This window comes from Carcharodon carcharias, chromosome 1 (assembly GCF_017639515.1).
Source record: "Carcharodon carcharias isolate sCarCar2 chromosome 1, sCarCar2.pri, whole genome shotgun sequence".
Lineage (NCBI taxonomy): Eukaryota > Metazoa > Chordata > Chondrichthyes > Lamniformes > Lamnidae > Carcharodon > Carcharodon carcharias.
The window spans coordinates 259190433-259213735 of record NC_054467.1 but is presented as its reverse complement, the minus strand read 5'-3'; the positions used below and the strand labels follow the sequence as shown (position 1 = coordinate 259213735).

Here is a 23303-nt window from a genome sequence, read left to right as displayed (position 1 = left end):
GTGACTATTCCAGATACAGGCTGAGGGGAGGGGGGTTTATGACTATTCCAGTTGCAGGGAGGGGGGGTTTGTGACTATTCCAGTTACAGGGAGGGGTGTTTGTGACTATTCCAGTTACAGGGAGGTGGTGGGGGGGGGTAGTTGTGAATATTCCAGTTACAGGGAGGGGGGGTTGTGACTATTGTAGTTACAGGGAGGGAGGGGGGTTGTGACTATTCTAGTTACAGGGAGGGGGGGTTGTGAATATTCTAGTTACAGGGAGGGAGGGGGGTTGTGACTATTGTAGTTACAGGGAGGGAGGGGGGGTTGTGACTATTCTAGTTACAGGGAGGGGGGGTTGTGAATATTCCAGTTACAGGGGTGGGGGGGGGGGTTGGTTTGTGACTATTCCAGTTACAGGGGTGGGGGGGGGGTTGGTTTGTGACTATTCCAGTTACAGGGAGGGGGTTTATGACTATTCCAGTTGCAGGGAGGGGGGGTTTGTGACTATTCCAGTTACAGGGAGGGGGGGGTGTTTGTGACTATTCCAGTTACAGGGAGGGGTGTTTGTGACTATTCCAGTTACAGGGAGGGGGGGGTGTTTGTGACTATTCCAGTTACAGGGAGGGGGGGGTGTCTGTGACTATTCCAGTTACAGGGAGGGGTGTTTGTGACTATTCCAGTTATGGGTAGGGGACTGTTTGTGAATATTCCAGTTATAGGGAGGGAGGGGGGTTGTGACTATTCTAGCTACAGGGAGGTGGGGGGGGGGGGGGGGGTGGTTGTGACTATTCTAGTTACAGGGAGGTGGTGGGGGGGTAGTTGTGAATATTCCAGTTACAGGGAGGGGGGTTGTGACTATTGTAGTTACAGGGAGGGAGGGGGGTTGTGACTATTCTAGTTACAGGGAGGGAGGGGGGTTGTGACTATTGTAGTTACAGGGAGGGAGGGGGGTTGTGACTATTCTAGTTACAGGGAGGGAGGGGGGTTGTGACTATTGTAGTTACAGGGAGGGAGGGGGGTTGTGACTATTCTAGTTACAGGGAGGGAGGGGGGTTGTGACTATTGTAGTTACAGGGAGGGAGGGGGGTTGTGACTATTGTAGTTACAGGGAGGGAGGGGGGTTGTGACTATTCTAGTTACAGGGAGGGAGGGGGGTTGTGACTATTGTAGTTACAGGGAGGGAGGGGGGTTGTGACTATTGTAGTTACAGGGAGGGAGGGGGGTTGTGACTATTGTAGTTACAGGGAGGGAGGGGGGTTGTGACTATTGTAGTTACAGGGAGGGGGGGTTGTGACTATTGTAGTTACAGGGAGGGAGGGGGGTTGTGACTATTGTAGTTACAGGGAGGGGGGGTTGTGACTATTGTAGTTACAGGGAGGGAGGGGGGTTGTGACTATTGTAGTTACAGGGAGGGAGGGTGGTTGTGACTATTGTAGTTACAGGGAGGGGGGGTTGTGACTATTGTAGTTACAGGGAGGGGGGTTGTGACTATTGTAGTTACAGGGAGGGAGGGGGGTTGTGACTATTCTAGTTACAGGGAGGGGGGGTTGTGAATATTCCAGTTACAGGGAGAGGGGTTTGTGAATATTCCAGTTACAGGGAGGGGGGGGGGGGTGGTGGGTGGTGGTTGTGACTATTGTAGTTACAGGGAGGGAGGGGGGTTGTGACTATTCTAGTTACAGGGAGGGGGGGGGGTGTTGTGAATATTCCAGTTACAGGGAGGTGGGGTGGGGGGGGGGGTTGTGAATATTCCAGTTACAGGGAGGGGGGTTGTAACTATTCTAGTTACAGGGAGGGAGGGGGTTGTGACTATTCTAGTTACAGGGAGGGGGGGTTTGTGAATATTCCAGTTACAGGGAGGGGGTTTGTGAATATTCCAGTTACAGGGAGGGTGTTTGTGAATATTCCAGTTACAGGGAGGGTGTTTGTGAATATTCCAGTTACAGGGAGGGGGGGTGTTTGTGAATATTCCAGTTACAGGGAGGGTGTTTGTGAATATTCCAGTTACAGGGAGGGGGGGTTGTGAATATTCCAGTTACAGGGAGGGGGGGTTGTGAATATTCCAGTTACAGGGAGGGGGGGTTGTGAATATTCCAGTTACAGGGAGAGGGGTTTGTGAATATTCCAGTTACAGGGAGGGGGGGGGGTTTGTGAATATTCCAGTTACAGGGAGGGAGGGGGTTTGTGAATATTCCAGTTACAGGGAGGGAGGGGTGTTTGTGAATATTCCAGTTACAGGGAGGGGGGGTTGTGAATATTCCAGTTACAGGGAGGGGGGGTTGTGAATATTCCAGTTACAGGGAGGGGGGGTTGTGAATATTCCAGTTACAGGGAGAGGGGTTTGTGAATATTCCAGTTACAGGGAGGGGGGGGGGTTTGTGAATATTCCAGTTACAGGGAGGGGGGGGGGTTTGTGAATATTCCAGTTACAGGGAGAGGGGTTTGTGAATATTCCAGTTACAGGGAGGGGGGGGGGTTTGTGAATATTCCAGTTACAGGGAGGGGGGTTGTGAATATTCCAGTTACAGGGAGGGGGGTTTGTGAATATTCCAGTTACAGGGAGGGTGTGGGTGGGGGTTGTGAATATTCCAGTTACAGGGAGGGGGTTTGTGAATATTCCAGTTACAGGGAGGGTGTGGGTGGGGGTTGTGACTATTCCAGTTACAGGGAGGGGGGTTTGTGAATATTCCAGTTACAGGGAGGGGGTTTGTGAATATTCCAGTTACAGGGAGGGGGTTTGTGAATATTCCAGTTACAGGGAGGGGGTTTGTGAATATTCCAGTTACAGGGAGGAGGGGGTTTGTGAATATTCCAGTTACAGGGAGGGGGGTTTGTGAATATTCCAGTTACAGGGAGGAGGGTGTTTGTGAATATTCCAATTAGAGGGAGGGAGGGGGGTTGTGATTATTCTAGTTACAGGGAGGTGGGGTGGGTGGGTGGGGGGAGTTGGGACTATTCCAGTTACAAGGAGTGGGGGGGGTTATGAATATTCCAGTTACAGGGAGGAGGATGTTTGTGACTATTCCATTTATTGGAAGGGGTGGCTGGTTTGTGACTATTGCAGTTATAGGGAGGGTGGTTTGTGACTATTGCAGTTAAATGGAGAGGGGTTTTCGTGACTATTCCATTAAAGGAAGGGGGGTTTGTGACTCTTCCAGTTACGGGGAGGGGGGGGGGGCGGCGGTGGGGTTTGTGAATATTCCAGTTACGGGGATTTGAGGGGGTGGGGGGTGTTTGTGACTATTCCAGTTACAGGTAGCGGTGGTGGGGTGGGGGGGGGGTGTTGTGACTATTTCAGTTACAGGTGGGGGGGGGTGGGGTTTGTGAATATTCCAGTTACAGGGAGGGGTGGATTTGTGACTATTCTACTTACAGGGAGGGGAGGGGGGGTTTGTGAATATTCCAGTTACAGGGAGGAGGGGGTTTGTGAATATTCCACTTACAGGGAGGGGGTTTGTGAATATTCCAGTTACAGGGAGGGGGTTTGTGAATATTCCAGTTACAGGGAGGGGGTTTGTGAATATTCCAGTTACAGGGAGGGGGTTTGTGAATATTCCAGTTACAGGGAGGGGGTTTGTGAATATTCCAGTTACAGGGAGGGGGTTTGTGACTATTCCAGTTACAGGGAGGGAGGGGGTTTGTGAATATTCCAGTTACAGGGAGGAGGGGGTTTTGTGAATATTCCAGTTACAGGGAGGAGGGGGTTTGTGAATATTCCAGTTACAGGGAGGAGGGGGTTTGTGAATATTCCAGTTACAGGGAGGGGATTTGTGAATATTCCAGTTACAGGGAGGGAGGGGGTTTGTGAATATTCCAGTTACAGGGAGGAGGGGGTTTGTGAATATTCCAGTTACAGGGAGGAGGGGGTTTGTGAATATTCCAGTTACAGGGAGGGAGGGGGTTTGTGAATATTCCAGTTACAGGGAGGAGGGTGTTTGTGAATATTCCAGTTACAGGGAGGGGGTTTGTGAATATTCCAGTTACAGGGAGGAGGGGGTTTGTGACTATTCCAGTTACAGGGAGGGAGGGGGTTTGTGAATATTCCAGTTACAGGGAGGGGGGTTTGTGACTATTCCAGTTACAGGGAGGGAGGGGGTTTGTGAATATTCCAGTTACAGGGAGGGAGGGGGTTTGTGAATATTCCAGTTACAGGGAGGAGGGGGTTTGTGAATATTCCAGTTACAGGGAGGAGGGGGTTTGTGAATATTCCAGTTACAGGGAGGGAGGGGGTTTGTGAATATTCCAGTTACAGGGAGGGGGTTTGTGACTATTCCAGTTACAGGGAGGGAGGGGGTTTGTGAATATTCCACTTACAGGGAGGGGGTTTGTGAATATTCCAGTTACAGGGAGGAGGCGGTTTGTGACTATTCCAGTTACAGGGAGGGAGGGGGTTTGTGAATATTCCAGTTACAGGGAGGAGGGGGTTTTGTGAATATTCCAGTTACAGGGAGGAGGGGGTTTTGTGAATATTCCAGTTACAGGGAGGAGGGGGTTTGTGAATATTCCAGTTACAGGGAGGGAGGGGGTTTGTGAATATTCCAGTTACAGGGAGGGGGTTTGTGAATATTCCAGTTACAGGGAGGGGGTTTGTGAATATTCCAGTTACAGGGAGGGGGTTTGTGAATATTCCAGTTACAGGGAGGGGGTTTGTGAATATTCCAGTTACAGGGAGGGGGTTTGTGAATATTCCAGTTACAGGGAGGGGGTTTGTGAATATTCCAGTTACAGGGAGGAGGGGGTTTGTGAATATTCCAGTTACAGGGAGGAGGGGGTTTGTGAATATTCCAGTTACAGGGAGGGGGTTTGTGAATATTCCAGTTACAGGGAGGAGGGGGTTTGTGAATATTCCAGTTACAGGGAGGGGGTTTGTGAATATTCCAGTTACAGGGAGGAGGGGGTTTGTGAATATTCCAGTTACAGGGAGGGGGTTTGTGAATATTCCAGTTACAGGGAGGAGGGGGTTTGTGAATATTCCAGTTACAGGGAGGAGGGGGTTTGTGAATATTCCAGTTACAGGGAGGAGGGGGTTTGTGAATATTCCAGTTACAGGGAGGGGGTTTGTGAATATTCCAGTTACAGGGAGGGTGTTTGTGAATATTCCAGTTACAGGGAGGGGGTTTGTGAATATTCCAGTTACAGGGAGGGGGTTTGTGAATATTCCAGTTACAGGGAGGGGGTTTGTGAATATTCCAGTTACAGGGAGGGTGTTTGTGAATATTCCAGTTACAGGGAGGGGGTTTGTGAATATTCCAGTTACAGGGAGGGGGTTTGTGAATATTCCAGTTACAGGGAGGGTGTTTGTGAATATTCCAGTTACAGGGAGGGGGTTTGTGAATATTCCAGTTACAGGGAGGGTGTTTGTGAATATTCCAGTTACAGGGAGGGGGTTTGTGAATATTCCAGTTACAGGGAGGAGGGGGTTTGTGAATATTCCAGTTACAGGGAGGGGGTTTGTGAATATTCCAGTTACAGGGAGGGGGTTTGTGAATATTCCAGTTACAGGGAGGGGGTTTTGTGAATATTCCAGTTACAGGGAGAGGGGTTTGTGAATATTCCAGTTACAGGGAGGGTGTTTGTGAATATTCCAGTTACAGGGAGGGGGTTTGTGAATATTCCAGTTACAGGGAGGGGGTTTGTGAATATTCCAGTTACAGGGAGGAGGGGGTTTGTGAATATTCCAGTTACAGGGAGGGTGTTTGTGAATATTCCAGTTACAGGGAGGGGGTTTGTGAATATTCCAGTTACAGGGAGGGGGTTTGTGAATATTCCAGTTACAGGGAGGGGGTTTGTGAATATTCCAGTTACAGGGAGGGGGTTTGTGAATATTCCAGTTACAGGGAGGGGGTTTGTGAATATTCCAGTTACAGGGAGGGGGTTTGTGAATATTCCAGTTACAGGGAGGAGGGGGTTTGTGAATATTCCAGTTACAGGGAGGGGGTTTGTGAATATTCCAGTTACAGGGAGGGGGTTTGTGAATATTCCAGTTACAGGGAGGAGGGGGTTTGTGAATATTCCAGTTACAGGGAGGGGAGGGGGTGGTTGTGACTGTTCCCGTTACAGGGAGGGGGGTTTTCATGACTATTCCAGATACAGGGAAAGGTGGGAGTTTGTGGCTGTTCCCGTTACAGGGAGGGGGGTGGGGCTGGTTTGTGACTATTCCAGTTATAGGGAGGGGGGTGGGTTTGTGACTATTCCAGTTACAGGCAGGCGGAGGGTTTGTGACTATTCCATTTATTGGGAGGGGTGGCTGGTTTGTGACTATTCCAGTTACAGGGAGAGGGGTTTTCATGACTATTCCAGATACAGGGAAAGGTGGGAGTTTGTGGCTGTTCCAGTTACAGGGAGAGGGGGGGGTTTGTGACTATTCCACTTATTCGGAGGGGTGGCTGGTTTGTGACTATTGCAGTTACAGGGAGAGGGGTTTTCGTGACTATTCCATTACAGGGTTGTGGGGGGTGGGGGGCTTTGTGACTATTCCAGTTACAGGGAGAGGGGGTGGGGGGGGGGTTGTGAATATTTTAGTTACAGGGAGAGGGGTTTGTGACTATTCCAGTTACAGGGAGGGGGGGTGGTGGTTTGTGAATATTTTAGTTACAGGGAGAGGGGTTTGTGACTATTTCAGTTACAGGGATGGAGGGGGTTTTGTGAATATTCCAGTTACAGGGAGACGGGGTGGGGGGGGTTTTGTGAATATTCCAGTTACAGGGAGACGGGGTGGGGGGTGTTTGTGAATATTCCGGTTACAGGGAGACGGGGTGGGGGGGGGGGGTTGTGAATATTCCGGTTACAGGGAGACGGGGTGGGGGGGGGGGTTGTGAATATTCCGGTTACAGGGAGACGGGGTGGGGGGGGGGGGTTGTGAATATTCCGGTTACAGGGAGACGGGGTGGGGGGGGGGGTTGTGAATATTCCGGTTACAGGGAGACGGGGTTGGCGGTGGGGGTTGTGAATATTCCGGTTACAGGGAGACGGGGTGGGGGGGTGGGGGTTGTGAATATTCCGGTTACAGGGAGAGGGGGTTGGCGGTGGGGGGGTGGGGGTTGTGAATATTCCGGTTACAGGGAGACGGGGTGGGGGGGGGGGTTGTGAATATTCCGGTTACAGGGAGACGGGGTTGGCGGTGGGGGGGTGGGGGTTGTGAATATTCCGGTTACAGGGAGACGGGGTTGGCGGTGGGGGGGTGGGGGTTGTGAATATTCCGGTTACAGGGAGACGGGGTTGGCGGTGGGGGTTGTGAATATTCCGGTTACAGGGAGAGGGGGTTGGCGGTGGGGGTTGTGAATATTCCGGTTACAGGGAGACGGGGTTGGCGGTGGGGGTTGTGAATATTCCGGTTACAGGGAGACGGGGTTGGCGGTGGGGGGGTGGGGGTTGTGAATATTCCGGTTACAGGGAGACGGGGTTGGCGGTGGGGGTTGTGAATATTCCGGTTACAGGGAGACGGGGTTGGCGGTGGGGGGGTGGGGGTTGTGAATATTCCGGTTACAGGGAGACGGGGTTGGCGGTGGGGGGGTGGGGGTTGTGAATATTCCGGTTACAGGGAGACGGGGTGGGGGGGGGCGGTGGTTTGTGGATGGTCCCTGTTGGAAGAGGGGGGGATATTTTCGGTTCTGGTGGTTATTCTGGGAGTGGTCGCTGCTCGGGTTTGCCCTGGACTGATTACTCATGTCTCCCTCGCAGGATCTGATGCTGCACACGAGTCCATGTTACTGCATGGCCCCTTCGCCAGGAAACCGAAGAGGATTCGCACAGCATTCTCCCCATCCCAGCTTCTCCGCTTGGAGAGAGCCTTTGAGAAGAATCACTACGTGGTGGGAGCCGAGAGAAAGCAACTAGCGAGCAACCTGAGCCTTTCAGAAACCCAGGTAACCATCTGAGAGCAGGCGACCCAGCCCCAGGCTTGGCAAAGGCTCCACACACCCAGGTACAGACTCCACACACCCGGGTACAGAACCCACACACCCAAGTATAGACTCCACACACCCGGGTACAGAACCCACACACTCAAGTATAGACTCCACACACCCGGGTACAGAACCCACACACCCAGGTATAGACTCCACACACCCGGGTACAGAACCCACACACCCAGGTACAGACTCCACACACTCGGGTACAAAACCCACACACCCGGGTACAGAACCCACACACCCGGGTACAGAACCCACACACCCAAGTATAGACTCCACACACCCGGGTACAGAACCCACACACCCAGGTACAGACTCCACACACCCAGGTACAGAACCCACACACCCGGGTACAGAACCCACACACCCGGGTACAGACTCCACACACCCGGGTAAAGAACCAACACACCCGGGTACAGAACCCACACACCTGTGTACAGAACCCACACACCTGGGTACAAACTCCACACACCCGGGTACAGAACCCACACACCCAGGTACAGAACCCACACACCCGGTTACAGAACCCACACACCTGGGTACAGAACCTACACACCTGGGTACAAACTCCACACACCCGGGTACAGAACCCACACACCTGGGTACAGAACCCACACACCTGGGTACAAACTCCACACACCCGGGTACAGACTCCACACACCCGGGTACAGACTCCACACACCCGGGTACAGAACCCACACACCCGGGTATAGAACCCGCACACCCAGGTACAGACTCTACACACCCAGGTACAAACTCCACACACCCGGGTACAGAACCCACACACCCGGGTACAGAACCCACACACCCGGGTAAAGAACCCACACACCCGGGTACAGAACCCACACACCCAGGTACAGAACCCACACACCTGGGTACAAACTCCACACACCCGGGTACAGAACCCACACACCCAGGTACAGAACCCACACACCCGGTTACAGAACCCACACACCTGGGTACAGAACCCACACACCTGTGTACAAACTCCACACACCCGGGTACAGAACCCACACACCCGGGTACAGAACCCACACACCTGGGTACAAACTGCACACACCCGGGTACAGACTCCACACACCCGAGTACAGACTCCACACACCCGGGTACAGAACCCACACACCCGGGTACAGAACCCACACACCCGGTTACAGAACCCACACACCTGGGTACAGAACCCACACACCTGGGTACAGAACCCACACACCTGGGTACAAACTCCACACACCCGGGTACAGAAACCACACACCCGGGTACAGAACCCACACACCCGGGTACAGACTCCACACACCCGGGTACAGAACCCACACACCCGGGTACAGACTCTACACACCCGGGTACAAACTCCACACACCCGGGTACAGAACCCACACACCCGGGTACAGAACCCACACACCAGGGTACAGAACCCACACACCTGGGTACAAACTCCACACACCTGGGTACAGAACCCACACACCTGGGTACAAACTCCACACACCCGGGTACAGAACCCACACACCAGGGTACAGAACCCACACACCTGGGTACAAACTCCACACACCTGGGTACAGAACCCTCACACCCGGGTACAGACTCCACACACCCGGGTACAGAACCCACACACCTGGGTACAGAACCCACACACCTGGGTACAGAACCCACACACCTGGGTACAAACTCCACACACCTGGGTACAGACTCCACACAATGGGGTACAGACTCCACACACCCGGGTACAGAACCCACACACCCGGGTACAGACTCTACACACCCGGGTACAGAACCCACACACCCGGGTACAGAACCCACACACCTGGGTACAGAACCCACACACCTGGGTACAAACTCCACACACCTGGGTACAGAACCCTCACACCCGGGTACAGACTCCACACACCCGGGTACAGAACCCACACACCCGGGTACAAACTCCACACACCCAAGTACAGAACCCACACACCCGGGTACAGACTCCACACAACCGGGTACAGAACCCACACACCCAGGTACAGACTCCACACACCCGGGTACAGACTCCACACACCCGGGTACAGAACCCACACACCCGGGTACAGACTCTACACACCCGGGTACAGAACCCACACACCCGGGTACAGAACCCACATACCCAGGTACAGACTCCACACACCCGGGTACAGAACCCACACACCCGGGTACAGAACCCACACACCCGGATACAGACTGTACACACCCGGGTACAAACTCCACACACCCGGGTACAGACTCCACACACCCGGGTACAGAACCCACACACCTGGGTACAGAACCCACACACCCGGGTAAAGAACCCACACACCCGGGTACAGAACCCACACACCTGGGTACAGAACCCACACACCTGGGTACAAACTCCACACACCCGGGTACAGAACCCACACACCCAGGTACAGAACCCACACACCCGGGTACAGAACCCACACACCTGGGTACAGAACCCACACACCTGGGTACAAACTCCACACACCCGGGTACAGAACACACACACCCGGGTACAGAACCCACACACCTGGGTACAGAACCCACACACCTGGGTACAAACTCCACACACCCGGGTAAAGAACCCACACACCCGGGTACAGAACCCACACACCTGGGTACAGAACCCACACACCTGGGTACAAACTCCACACACCCGGGTACAGAACCCACACACCCGGGTACAGAACCCACACACCCAGGTACAGAACCCACACACCCGGGTACAGAACCCACACACCTGGGTACAGAACCCACACACCTGGGTACAAACTCCACACACCCGGGTACAGAACCCACACACCCGGGTACAGAACCCACACACCCGGGTACAGAACCCACACACCCAGGTACAGAACCCACACACCCGGGTACAGAACCCACACTCCCAGGTACAGAAGCCACACACCCAGGTACAGACTCCACACACTCGGGTACATAACCCACACACCCGGGTACAGACTCCACACACCCGGGTACAGAACCCACAAACCCAGGTACAGAACCCACACACCCGGGTACAGAACCCACACACCCAGGTACAGAACCCACACACCCAGGTACAGAACCCACACACCTGGGTACAGAACCCACACACCTGGGTACAGAACCCACACACCCAGGTACAGAACCCACACACCCGGGTACAGACTCCACACACCCGGGTACAGAACCCACACACCCGGGTACAGACTCTACACACCCGGGTACAGACTCCACACACCCGGGTACAGAACCCACACACCCAGGTACAGACTCCACACACCCGGGTACAGAACCCACACACCCAGGTACAGACTCCACACACCCAGGTACAGAACCCACACACCCGGGTACAGAACCCACACACCCGGGTACAGAACCCACACACCCGGGTATAGAACCCACACACCCGGGTACAGACTCTACACACCCGGGTACAAACTCCACACACCCGGGTACAGAACCCACACACCCAGGTACAGACTCCACACACCCGGGTACAGAACCCACACACCCGGGTACAGAACTCACACACCCGGGTAAAGAACCCACACACCCGGGTACAGAACCCACACACCCGGGTACAGAACCCACACACCTGGGTACAAACTCCACACACCCGGGTACAGAACCCACACACCAGGTACAGAACCCACACACCCAGTTACAGAACCCACACACCTGGGTACAGAACCCACACACCTGTGTACAAACTCCACACACCCGGGTACAGAACCCACACACCCGGGTACAAACTCCACACACCCGGGTACAGACTCCACACACCCGGGTACAGAACCCACACACCCGGGTACAGAACCCACACACCCGGGTACAGAACCCACACACCCGGTTACAAAACCCACACACCTGGGTACAGAACCCACACACCTGGGTACAAACTCCACACACCCGGGTACAGACTCCACACACCCGGGTACAGACTCCACACACCCGGGTACAGAACCCACACACCCGGGTACAGACTCTACACACCCGGGTACAAACTCCACACACTCGGGTACAGAACCCACACACCCGGGTACAGAACCCACACACCTGGGTACGAACTCCACACACCTGGGTACAGAACCCTCACACCCGGGTACAGACTCCACACACCCGGGTACAGAACCCACACACCTGGGTACAGAACCCACACACCTGGGTACAAACTCCACACACCTGGGTACAGACTCCACACAACCGGGTACAGACTCCACACACCCGGGTACAGAACCCACACACCCGGGTACAGACTCCACACACCCGGGTACAGAACCCACACACCCGGGTACAGACTCTACACACCCGGGTACAAACTCCACACACTCGGGTACAGAACCCACACACCCGGGTACAGAACCCACACACCTGGGTACAAACTCCACACACCTGGGTACAGAACCCTCACACCCGGGTACAGACTCCACACACCCGGGTACAGAACCCACACACCTGGGTACAGAACCCACACACCTGGGTACAAACTCCACACACCTGGGTACAGACTCCACACAACCGGGTACAGACTCCACACACCCGGGTACAGAACCCACACACCCGGGTACAGACTCTACACACCCGGGTACAAACTCCACACACCCGGGTACAAACTCCACACACCCGGGTACAGAACACACACACCCGGGTACAGAACCCACACACCTGGGTACAGAACCCACACACCTGGGTACAAACTCCACACACCTGGGTACAGAACCCTCACACCCGGGTACAGACTCCACACACCCGGGTACAGAACCCACACACCCGGGTACAAACTCCACACACCCAGGTACAGAACCCACACACCCGGGTACAGACTCCACACACCCGGGTACAGAACCCACACACCCAGGTACAGAACCCACACACCCGGGTACAGACTCCACACACCTGGGTACAGAACCCACACACCCGGGTACAGACTCCACACACCCGGGTACAGAACCCACACACTCGGGTACAGACTCTACACACCCGGGTACAGACTCCACACACCCGGGTACAGAACCCACACACCCAGGTACAGACTCCACACACCCGGGTACAGAACCCACACACCCGGGTACAGAACCCACACACCCGGATACAGACTCTACACACCCGGGTACAGAACCCACACACCCGGATACAGACTCTACACACCCGGGTACAAACTCCACACACCCGGGTACAGAACCCACACACCCAGGTACAGACTCCACACACCCGGGTACAGAACCCACACACCCGGGTAAAGAACCCACACACCCGGGTACAGAACCCACACACCTGGGTACAGAACCCACACACCTGGGTACAAACTCCACACACCCGGGTACAGAACCCACACACCCAGGTACAGAACCCACACACCCGGGTACAGAACCCACACACCTGGGTACAGAACCCACACACCTGGGTACAAACTCCACACACCCGGGTACAGAACCCACACACCCGGGTACAGAACCCACACACCTGGGTACAGAACCCACACACCTGGGTACCATCTCCACACACCCGGGTAAAGAACCCACACACCCGGGTACAGAACCCGCACACCTGGGTACAGAACCCACACACCTGGGTACAAACTCCACACACCCGGGTACAGAACCCACACACCCAGGTACAGAACCCACACACCCGGGTACAGAACCCACACACCTGGGTACAGAACCCACACACCTGGGTACAAACTCCACACACCCGGGTACAGAACCCACACACCCGGGTACAGAACCCACACACCCGGGTACAGACTCTACACACCCGGGTACAAACTCCACACACCCGGGTACAGAACCCACACACCTGGGTATAGAACCCACACACCTGGGTACAGAACCCACACACCCGGGTACAGACTCCACACACCCGGTACAGAACCCACACACCCGGGAACAGACTCTGCACACCCGGGTACAAACTCCACACACCCGGGTACAGAACCCACACACCCGGGTACAGACTCTACACACCCGGGTACAAACTCCACACACCCGGGTACAGAACCCACACACCCAGGTAAAGACTCCACACACCCTGGTACAGAACCCACACACCCAGGTACAGACTCCACACATCCGGGTACAAACTCCACAAACCCGGGTACAGACTCCACACACCCGGGTACAAACTCCACACACCCGGGTACAGAACCCACACACCCGGGTACACAACTCACACATCCGGGTACAGAACCCACAAACCCGGGTACAGACTCCACACACCCGGGTACAGAACCCACACACCCGGGTACAAACTCCACACACCCAGGTTCAGAACCCACACACCCGGGTACAGAACCCACACACCCGGGTACAAACTCCACACTCCCAGGGACAGAACCCACACACCCGGATGCAGAACCCACACATCCGGGTACAGAACCCACACACCCAGGTACAATCTCCACACACCCGGGTACAGAAGCCACGCACCCGGGTACAAACTCCACACACCCGGGTACAGATTCCACACACCCGGGTACAAACTGCACACACCCAGGTACAAACTGCACACACCCGGGTACAGAACCCACACACCCGGGTACAGACTCCACACACACGGGTACAGAACCCACACACCCGGGTACAGAAACTACACACCCAGGTACAGACTCCACAGAACCGGGTACAACCTCCAAATACCCGGGTACAGAACCCACACACCCGGGTACAGAATCCACACACCCGGATACAGGACCCACACACCCAGGTACAGAACCCACACACCCGGGCACAGACTCCACACACCCGGGCACAGACTCCACACACCCGGGTACAGAACCCACACACCCAGGTACAATCTCCACACACCCAGGTACAAAGTCCACACACCCGGGTACAGACTCCACACGCCTGGGTACAGAACCCACACACCCGGGTACAGAACCCACACAACCGGGTACCAATTGCAAACATCCGGCTACAGACTCCACACACTCGAGGCAGAACTCACACACCCGGGTACAAACTCCAAACACTCAGGTACAGAACCCACACACCCTGGTACAGACTCCACACACCCGGGTACACAACCCACACACCCGGGTACAGAACCCACACACCCGGGTACAGAACCCACACACCCGGGTACAGAACACACACACCCGGGTACAGACTCCACACACCCGGGTACAGACTCGACAGAACCGGGTACAAACTCCAAGCACCCGGGTACAGAACCCACACACCCGGGTACAGAACCCACACACCCGGGTACAGAACCCACACACCCGGATACAGAATCCACACACCCGGGTACAGAATCTACACATCCAGGTACAGACTTCACACACCTGGGTACAGAACCCACACACCCAGGCACAGACTCCAAACACCCGGGTACAGACTCCACACACCCGGGTACAGGACCCACACACCCAGGTACAATCTCCACACACCCGGGTACAGAACCCACACACCCGGGTACAAACTCCACACACCCGGGTACAGACTCCACACACCCGGGTACAGAACGTACAAACCCGGGTACACACTCCACACACCCGGGTACAAACTGCAGACTCCCAGGTACAGAACCCACACACCCGGGTACAGAACCCACACACCCGGGTACAAACTTAACACACACCCGGGTACAGAATCCACACACCCAGGTGCAAACTCCACACAGCCGGGTACAGACTCCACACTGCCGGGTACAGTAACTATACACCCGGGTACAGAACCCACACACCCGGGTACAGAATCCACACACCCGGGTACAAACTGCAGACTCCCAGGTACAGAACCCACACACCCGGGTACAGAACCCACACACCCGGGTACAAACTTAACACACACCCGGGTACAGAATCCACACACCCAGGTGCAAACTCCACACAGCCGGGTACAGACTCCACACTGCCGGGTACAGTAACTATACATCCGGGTACAGAACCCACACACCCGGGTACAGAATCCACACACCCGGGTACAAACTCCACACACCCAGGTACAGATGCCACACACCCGGGTACAGAACCCACACACCCGGGTACAAACTCCACACACCCGGGTACAGAACCCACACACCCGGGTACAGAACCCACACACCCAGGTACAGAACCCACACACCCGGGTACAAACTCCACACACCCGGGTACAGAACCCACACACCCAGGTACAGACCCCACCCACCCAGGTACAGACTCCACACACCCAGGTACAGACCCCACACATCCGGGTACAGACTCCACACACCCAGGTACAGAACCCACACACCCGGGTACAGACTCCGCACACCCGGGTACAGACTCCGCACACCCGGGTACAGGTTCCACACACCCAGGTACAGACTCCACACAGCCGGGTACAGACTCCACACACTCGGGGCAGAACTCACACAGCTGGGTACAAATTCCAAACACCCGGGTACACAACCCACACACCCTGGTACAGACTCCGCACACCCTGGTACAGACTCCACACACCCAGGTACACAACCCACACACCCAGGTACCGAACACACACACCCGGGTACAGAGCCCACACACCCAGGTACAGAACACACACACCCAGGTACAGACTCCACACACATGGGTACAGAACCCACGCACCCGGGTACACAACCCACACACTCAGGTACAGAACCAACATACCCAGGAACAGACTCCACACACCCGGCTACAGAACCCACAAACCCAGGTACAAACTCCACACATCCGGATACAGAACCCACACATCCGGGTACAGAACCCACACACCTGGGTACAGACTCCACACACACGGGTACAGGACCCACACACCTGGGTACAGAATCCACGCACCTGGGTAAAGACTCCACACACCCGGGTACAAACTCGACATACCCGGGTACAGAACCCACACACCCGGGTACAGACTCCACATACCCGGGTACAGACTCCACACACCCGGGTACAGAACCCACACACCCGGGTACAATCTCCAAACACCCGGGTACAGACTCCACACACTCGGGGCAGAACTCACACACCCGGGTTCAATCTCCAAACACCCAGGAATAGAACCCACACACCCTGGTACAGAACCCACACACCCGGGTACACAACCCACACACCCGGGTACAGAACCCACACACCCAGGTATAGACTCCACAAACCCGGGTACGGAACCCACACACCCGGGTACAGACTCCACACACCCGGGTACAGAACTCACACACCCAGGTACACAACCCACACACCCGGGTACAGGTTCCACACACCCGGGTACAAACTCCACACACCCGGGTACAGACTTCACATACCTTATACTTTCTACACACTTGGTTACACTCTCCACACACGCGGGTACACTCTCCACAATCACAGTTACACTCTCCAGACTCGGTTACACTTTTTACGCTAACGGTTACACTCTCCACTCACGCGGTTACACTCTCTAGACTCGCTTACACACTCCACACACTTGTTTACACTTTCTACAAACTCAGTTATACTCTCTACACTCTCGGTTACACTCTCCACATTTACGGTTACACTCTCCGCACTCACGGTTACACTCTCCACACACACGGTTACACTCTCCACACTCTGGTTTACGCTTTCCACACACGCGGTTACACTCTCTACACAGGCGGTTACACTCTCCAAAAAACCCGGTTTCATTCTGCACACTCGCAGTTACACTCTCCACACTCTTGTTTACAGTCTCCACACACTCCTTTACACCCTCCAAACACTTGGTTACACTCAGAACCCAAATTCCCGGGTACAGAACCCACACACCCGGGTACAGAGCGATTACACTCTCCACAGACTCGGTTAGAACCTCCACACTCATGGTTACACTCTCCACACTCACAGTTACATTCATCACCCTCTCGCTTACACTCTCCACACACTCAGTTACGCTCTCCACATTCTCGGTTACATTCTCTGCACCCGCGATTACACTGTCCACACACTCGGTTACACTCTCCACACAATCGGTTACACTCTCCTCACTCTCGGTTACATTCTCCACACAGGCGGTTAAACTGTCCACACAGGTGGTTACACTCTCCACACTTTCGTTTGCACTCTCCACGCACTCAGGTACACACTCCACACACGTGATAACACTCTCCTCACTCTCGATCGCACTCTCCACACGTGCGATTACACTCTCCACACACTCGGTTACACTCTCCACACCCTTGGTTACACTCTCCACACACTCGGTTACACTCTCCACACCCTTGGTTACACTCTCCACACTCTCGGTTACACTGTCCACACATGCAATTACATTATCCGCACACACGGTAACACTGTCCATACACGTAGATACACTCTGCATACTCTCGGTTGTACTCTTCTCACTCTCAGTTACACTCCCCACGTGATTACACTCTCCATACACACGGTTAAACTGTCCACACACGTGGTAACACTCTCCATACAAATGGGTAAACTCTCCACACTCTCGGTTACACTCTCTACACACGCGGATACACTCTCCACCCTGTCGGTTACACTCTCCATACAAACGGTTACACTCTCCATACTCTCGGTTACACTCTTCTCACTCTCGGTTACACTCTCCAAATTCTCGGTTACACTCTCCACACACGTGATTACAGTCTCCACACTCTTGTTTGCTCTCTCCACACACGCGATTACACTCACCACACACTCGGTTACACTCTCTAAACTCACAGTTACATTCTCCAAACACCCGGTTATGCTCTCCACACGCTCGGTTACACTTTCTACACACTCACGGTTACACGCTCCACACACTTGGTTACACTCTCCTCACTCTCGGTTACACCCTCCACACACACGGTTAATCTGTCCACACACGTGGTAACACTCTACACACTGTCGCTTACACTCTCCATACAAACTGTTACATGCTCCACACTCTCATTTACACTTTCCACACTTGCGGTTACACATTCTAAGCACTCAGTTACACTTTACTCACTCTTGGTCACACTTTCCTCACTCTCGGTTACACTCTGCACACTCTCGGTTACACTCCCCTCACTCTCGGTTACACTCTACGCACACGTGGTAACACTCTACACACTGTCGCTTACACTCTATCAAACAGTTACACTGTCCACACTCTCGTTTACACTCTCCTCAGTCTCGGTTACACTCTCCTCAGTCTCGGTTACACTCTCCACACTCACGGTTACACTCTCTACACTCACGGTTACATTCACTAAACACTCGGTTACACTGTCCACCCTCTCGGTTACGCTCTCCACACACTCGGTTACACTTTCTATACACTCATTGTTGCAGTCTCCACATACTCGGTTAAACTCTCAACACTCACGGTTACATTCTGCAAACACTCGGTTATCCTCTACACACTCTCGGTTATACGCTGCACACTCTCAGTTACACTCTCCTCACTCTCGGTTACACTCCCCTCACTCTCGGTTACACTCTACGCACACGTGGTAACACTCTACACACTGTCGCTTACACTCTCTATACAAACAGTTACACTTTCCTCACTCTCGTCTACACTCTCCACACTTGCGGTTACACACTCTAGGCACACGGTTACACTTTACTTACTCTCGATTACACTCTCCACACACTCGGTTACACGCCCCACACTCACTGTTACACTATCCACACAATCCGTTACATTCTCCACACACGTGGTTACAATCTCCTAACTCTCGGTAACATTCTCCGCACTCACAGTTACGCTCTCCACACTCACGGTTACACTCTCCACACACGCGGTTACACTCTCTACACTCACGGTTACATTCACTAAACACTCGGTTACACTGTCCACCCTCTCGGTTATACTCTCCACCCTCTCGGTTATACTCTCCACCCTCTCGGTTATACTCTCCACCCTCTCGTTTATACTCTCCACCCCCTCGGTTACGCTCTCCACACACTTGGTTACACTTTCTATGCACTCATAGTTGCACTCTCCACATACTCGGTTAAACTCTCACACTCACGGTTACATTCTCCAAACACTCGGTTATCCTCTACACACTGTCGCTTACACTCTCCATACAAACGGTTACACTCTCCAAACTCTCGGTTACACTCTCCACACTTTCAGTTACACTGTCTACGCACTCGGTTACACTTTCCTCACTCTTGGTTATACTCTCCAAACTCGCGGTTACACTATCCACACACGCTGTTACTCTATCGACGCACGTGTTTATGCAATCCACCCACGCAGTTACACTCTCCAAACTCTTGGTTACACTATCCACACAGGCAGTTAAACTCTCCCCACTCTCGGTTACAGTCTCCACACACTCGGTTACACTTTCTACAAACTCGGCTACACTCACCACACACTCGGTTACACTCCCAAAGCTCTCGGTTATACTGTCCACAGTCTCTGTTACACTCTTCACGTTCTCGGTTACAATCTCCACACTCACGGTTACACTTTCCAAACACTCGGTTACACTCTCCACCCTATCGTTTACACTCTCCACACTCTTGGTTAAACTCTCCTCACTCTCGGTTACACTCTCCACACACTCGGTTACACTCTCCGCACACGCGATTACACTCTCCACTCACAAGGTTAAACTGTCCACACACATGGTAACACTCTCCACATTGTGGGTTACACTCTCCATACATATGGTTACACTCTCCACACTCTCGGTTACACTCTCCACACTCTCGGTTACACTCTCCACACTCTCAGTTACGCTCTCCACACACTCGGTTACAATCTCCGCACACTCAGTTACACTCTCCACAGTCTCGATTACACTCTCATCACTCTCGGTTACACTCACCACACACTCGGTTACACTCTCCGCACATGCGATTACACTCTCCACACACAAGATTAAACTGTCCTCACACGTGGTAACACTCTCCACATTGTGGGTTACACTCTCCATACATATGGTTACACACTCCACACACTCGGTTACACTCTCCACACACGCGATTACACTCACCACACACTCGGATACACTCTGCAAACTCACAGTTACATTCTCCAAATACCTGGTTATGCTCTCCACATGCTCGGTTACACTTTCTACATACTTACAGTTACACGCTCCACACTCTTGTTTACACTCTCCACACTCTTGTTTACACTCTCCACACTCTTGGTTACACTCTCTACACTCTCGGTTATACTCTCCACACATGTGATTACACTCTCCACACTCTCGTTTGCACTCTCCACAAACGCGATTACACTCTCCACACACTCGGTTACACTCTCCACACTCTCGGTTATGCTCTCCACAGGCTCGGTTACACTTTCTACATACTCACGGTTACACTCTCCAAACACTCGGTTACACTCTCCACCCTCTCGATTACACACTCCACACTCTCGGTTACACTCTCCTCACTCTCGGTTACAGTATCCACACACTCGGTTAGACTCTCCACACGCGCGATTACACACTCCACGCACACGGTTAAACAGTCCACACACGTGGTAACACTCTCCACATTGTGGGTTACACTCTCCATACAAATGGTTACACTCTCCATACTCTCGGTTACACTCTCCAAACTCTCGGTTACACTCATCACAGTTTCAGGTGCACTCTCCATGTACTCGGTTACACTCTCCACACTCTCGGTTACACTCTCCACAAATGCGTTTACACTCTCCACACACTCGGTTACACTCTCCACACTCACAGTTACACTCTCCACACTTGGTTACACTCACCACACTCTCGGTTATGCTCTCCACAAGCTCGTTTACACTTTCTACATACTCACGGTTACACTCTTCAAACACTCGGTTACGCTCTCCACCCTCTCGGTTACACTCTCCACACTCTCGGTTACACACTCCACCCTCTCGGTTACACTTTCCGCACACGCGATTACACTCTCCACCCACACGGTTAAACTGTCCATACACATGGTAACACTCTCCACATTGTGGATTACACTCTCCATACAAATGGTTACACTCTCCATACTCTCGGTTACACTCTTCTCACTCTCGGTTACACTCTCCAAATTCTCAGTCACACTCTCCACACACGCGATTACACTCACCACAAACTCGGATACACTCTCCAAACTCACAGTTACATTCTCCAAATACCTGGTTATGCTCTCCACATGCTCGGTTACACCTTCTACATACTTACGGTTACGTGCTCCACACTCTTGTTTACACTCTCCACACTCTCGGTTACACTCTCCACACTCTTGGTTACACTCTCCACACACTCGGTTACACTCTCCACACTCACGTTTACACTCTCCACACACTCGGTTACACTCTCCACACATTCGGTTACACTCTCCACACTCTTAGTTACACACTCCACATTCACGTTTACACTCTCCACACACGCGGTTACACTCTCCTCTCGGTTACACTCTCCATCTTTCGGATACACTCTCCACAATTTCAGTTAAACTCTCCACGCACTCGGTTACACACTCCACACACTCGGTTACACTTTCCACACAATCGGTTACACTCTCCACACTCACGTTTACACTCTCCACACACTCGGTTACACTCTCCACACTCTCGGTTACACTTTCCACATAATCGGTTACACTCTCCACATACGCGGTAACGCTCTCCACACTCTTGGTTACATTCTCCACATTCACGTTTACACTCTCCACACACACGTTTACACTCTCCTCACTCTCGGTTACACTCTCCTCACTCTCCCCGTTACACGCTCTGCACACACGATTACACTCTCCACACACATACGGTTAGATTGTGCGCACATGTGGTAACACTCTCCACACTGTCGGTTACACTCTCCATCTCTCGGTTACACTCTCCATCTCTCGGTTACACTCTCCACACTTTCGGTTACACTCTCCATGCATTCGGTTACACTCTCCACACTCTTGGTTACACTCTCCACACTCTTGGTTACACTCTCCACACTCACGGTTACATTCTGCAAACACTCGGTTACACTCTCCACACTTTTGTTTACACTCTCCACACTCACGATTACACTCTCTTCACTCTTGGTTACACTCTCCTCACTCTTGGTTACCCTCTCCACACACATACGGCTAAACTGTACATACACGTGGTAACAGTCTCCACACTGTCGGTTTCACACTTCATACAAACTGTTACACTCACCATACTCTCGGTTACACTCTCCATACTCTCGGTTACACTCTCCATCTCTGGGTTTCACTCTGCAAACTCACGGTTACTCTATCGACACACGCGTTTATGCTCTCCACACAGGCAGTTCCACTCTCCACACACTCGGGTACAATCTGCAGACACTCGGTTACACTCTCCACACACTCGGTTACACTCTCCACACTCTCGGTTACACTCTCCACACACTCGGTTACACTCTCCACACTCACGTTTACACTCTCCACACACTCGGTTACACTCCCCACACATTCGGTTACACACTCCACATTCACGTTTACACTCTCCACACACGCGGTTACACTCTCCTTCTCTCGGTTACACTCTCCATCTTTCGGATACACTCTCCACAATTTCAGTTAAACTCTCCACGCACTCGGTTACACACTCCACACAC

At 53.3% G+C, this 23303-nt stretch overlaps 1 protein-coding gene across 1 annotated transcript in view; it reads left to right on the top strand.

The window, feature by feature from the left end:
* Positions 1-23303, top strand: part of emx1 (empty spiracles homeobox 1) — a 344720-nt gene that overhangs the window by 9108 nt on the left and 312309 nt on the right. The window contains exon 2 of the mRNA XM_041197362.1: positions 7663-7847. Coding sequence (XP_041053296.1) covers positions 7663-7847 — 185 coding nt within the window. The remainder of the gene's footprint in view (positions 1-7662; positions 7848-23303) is intronic.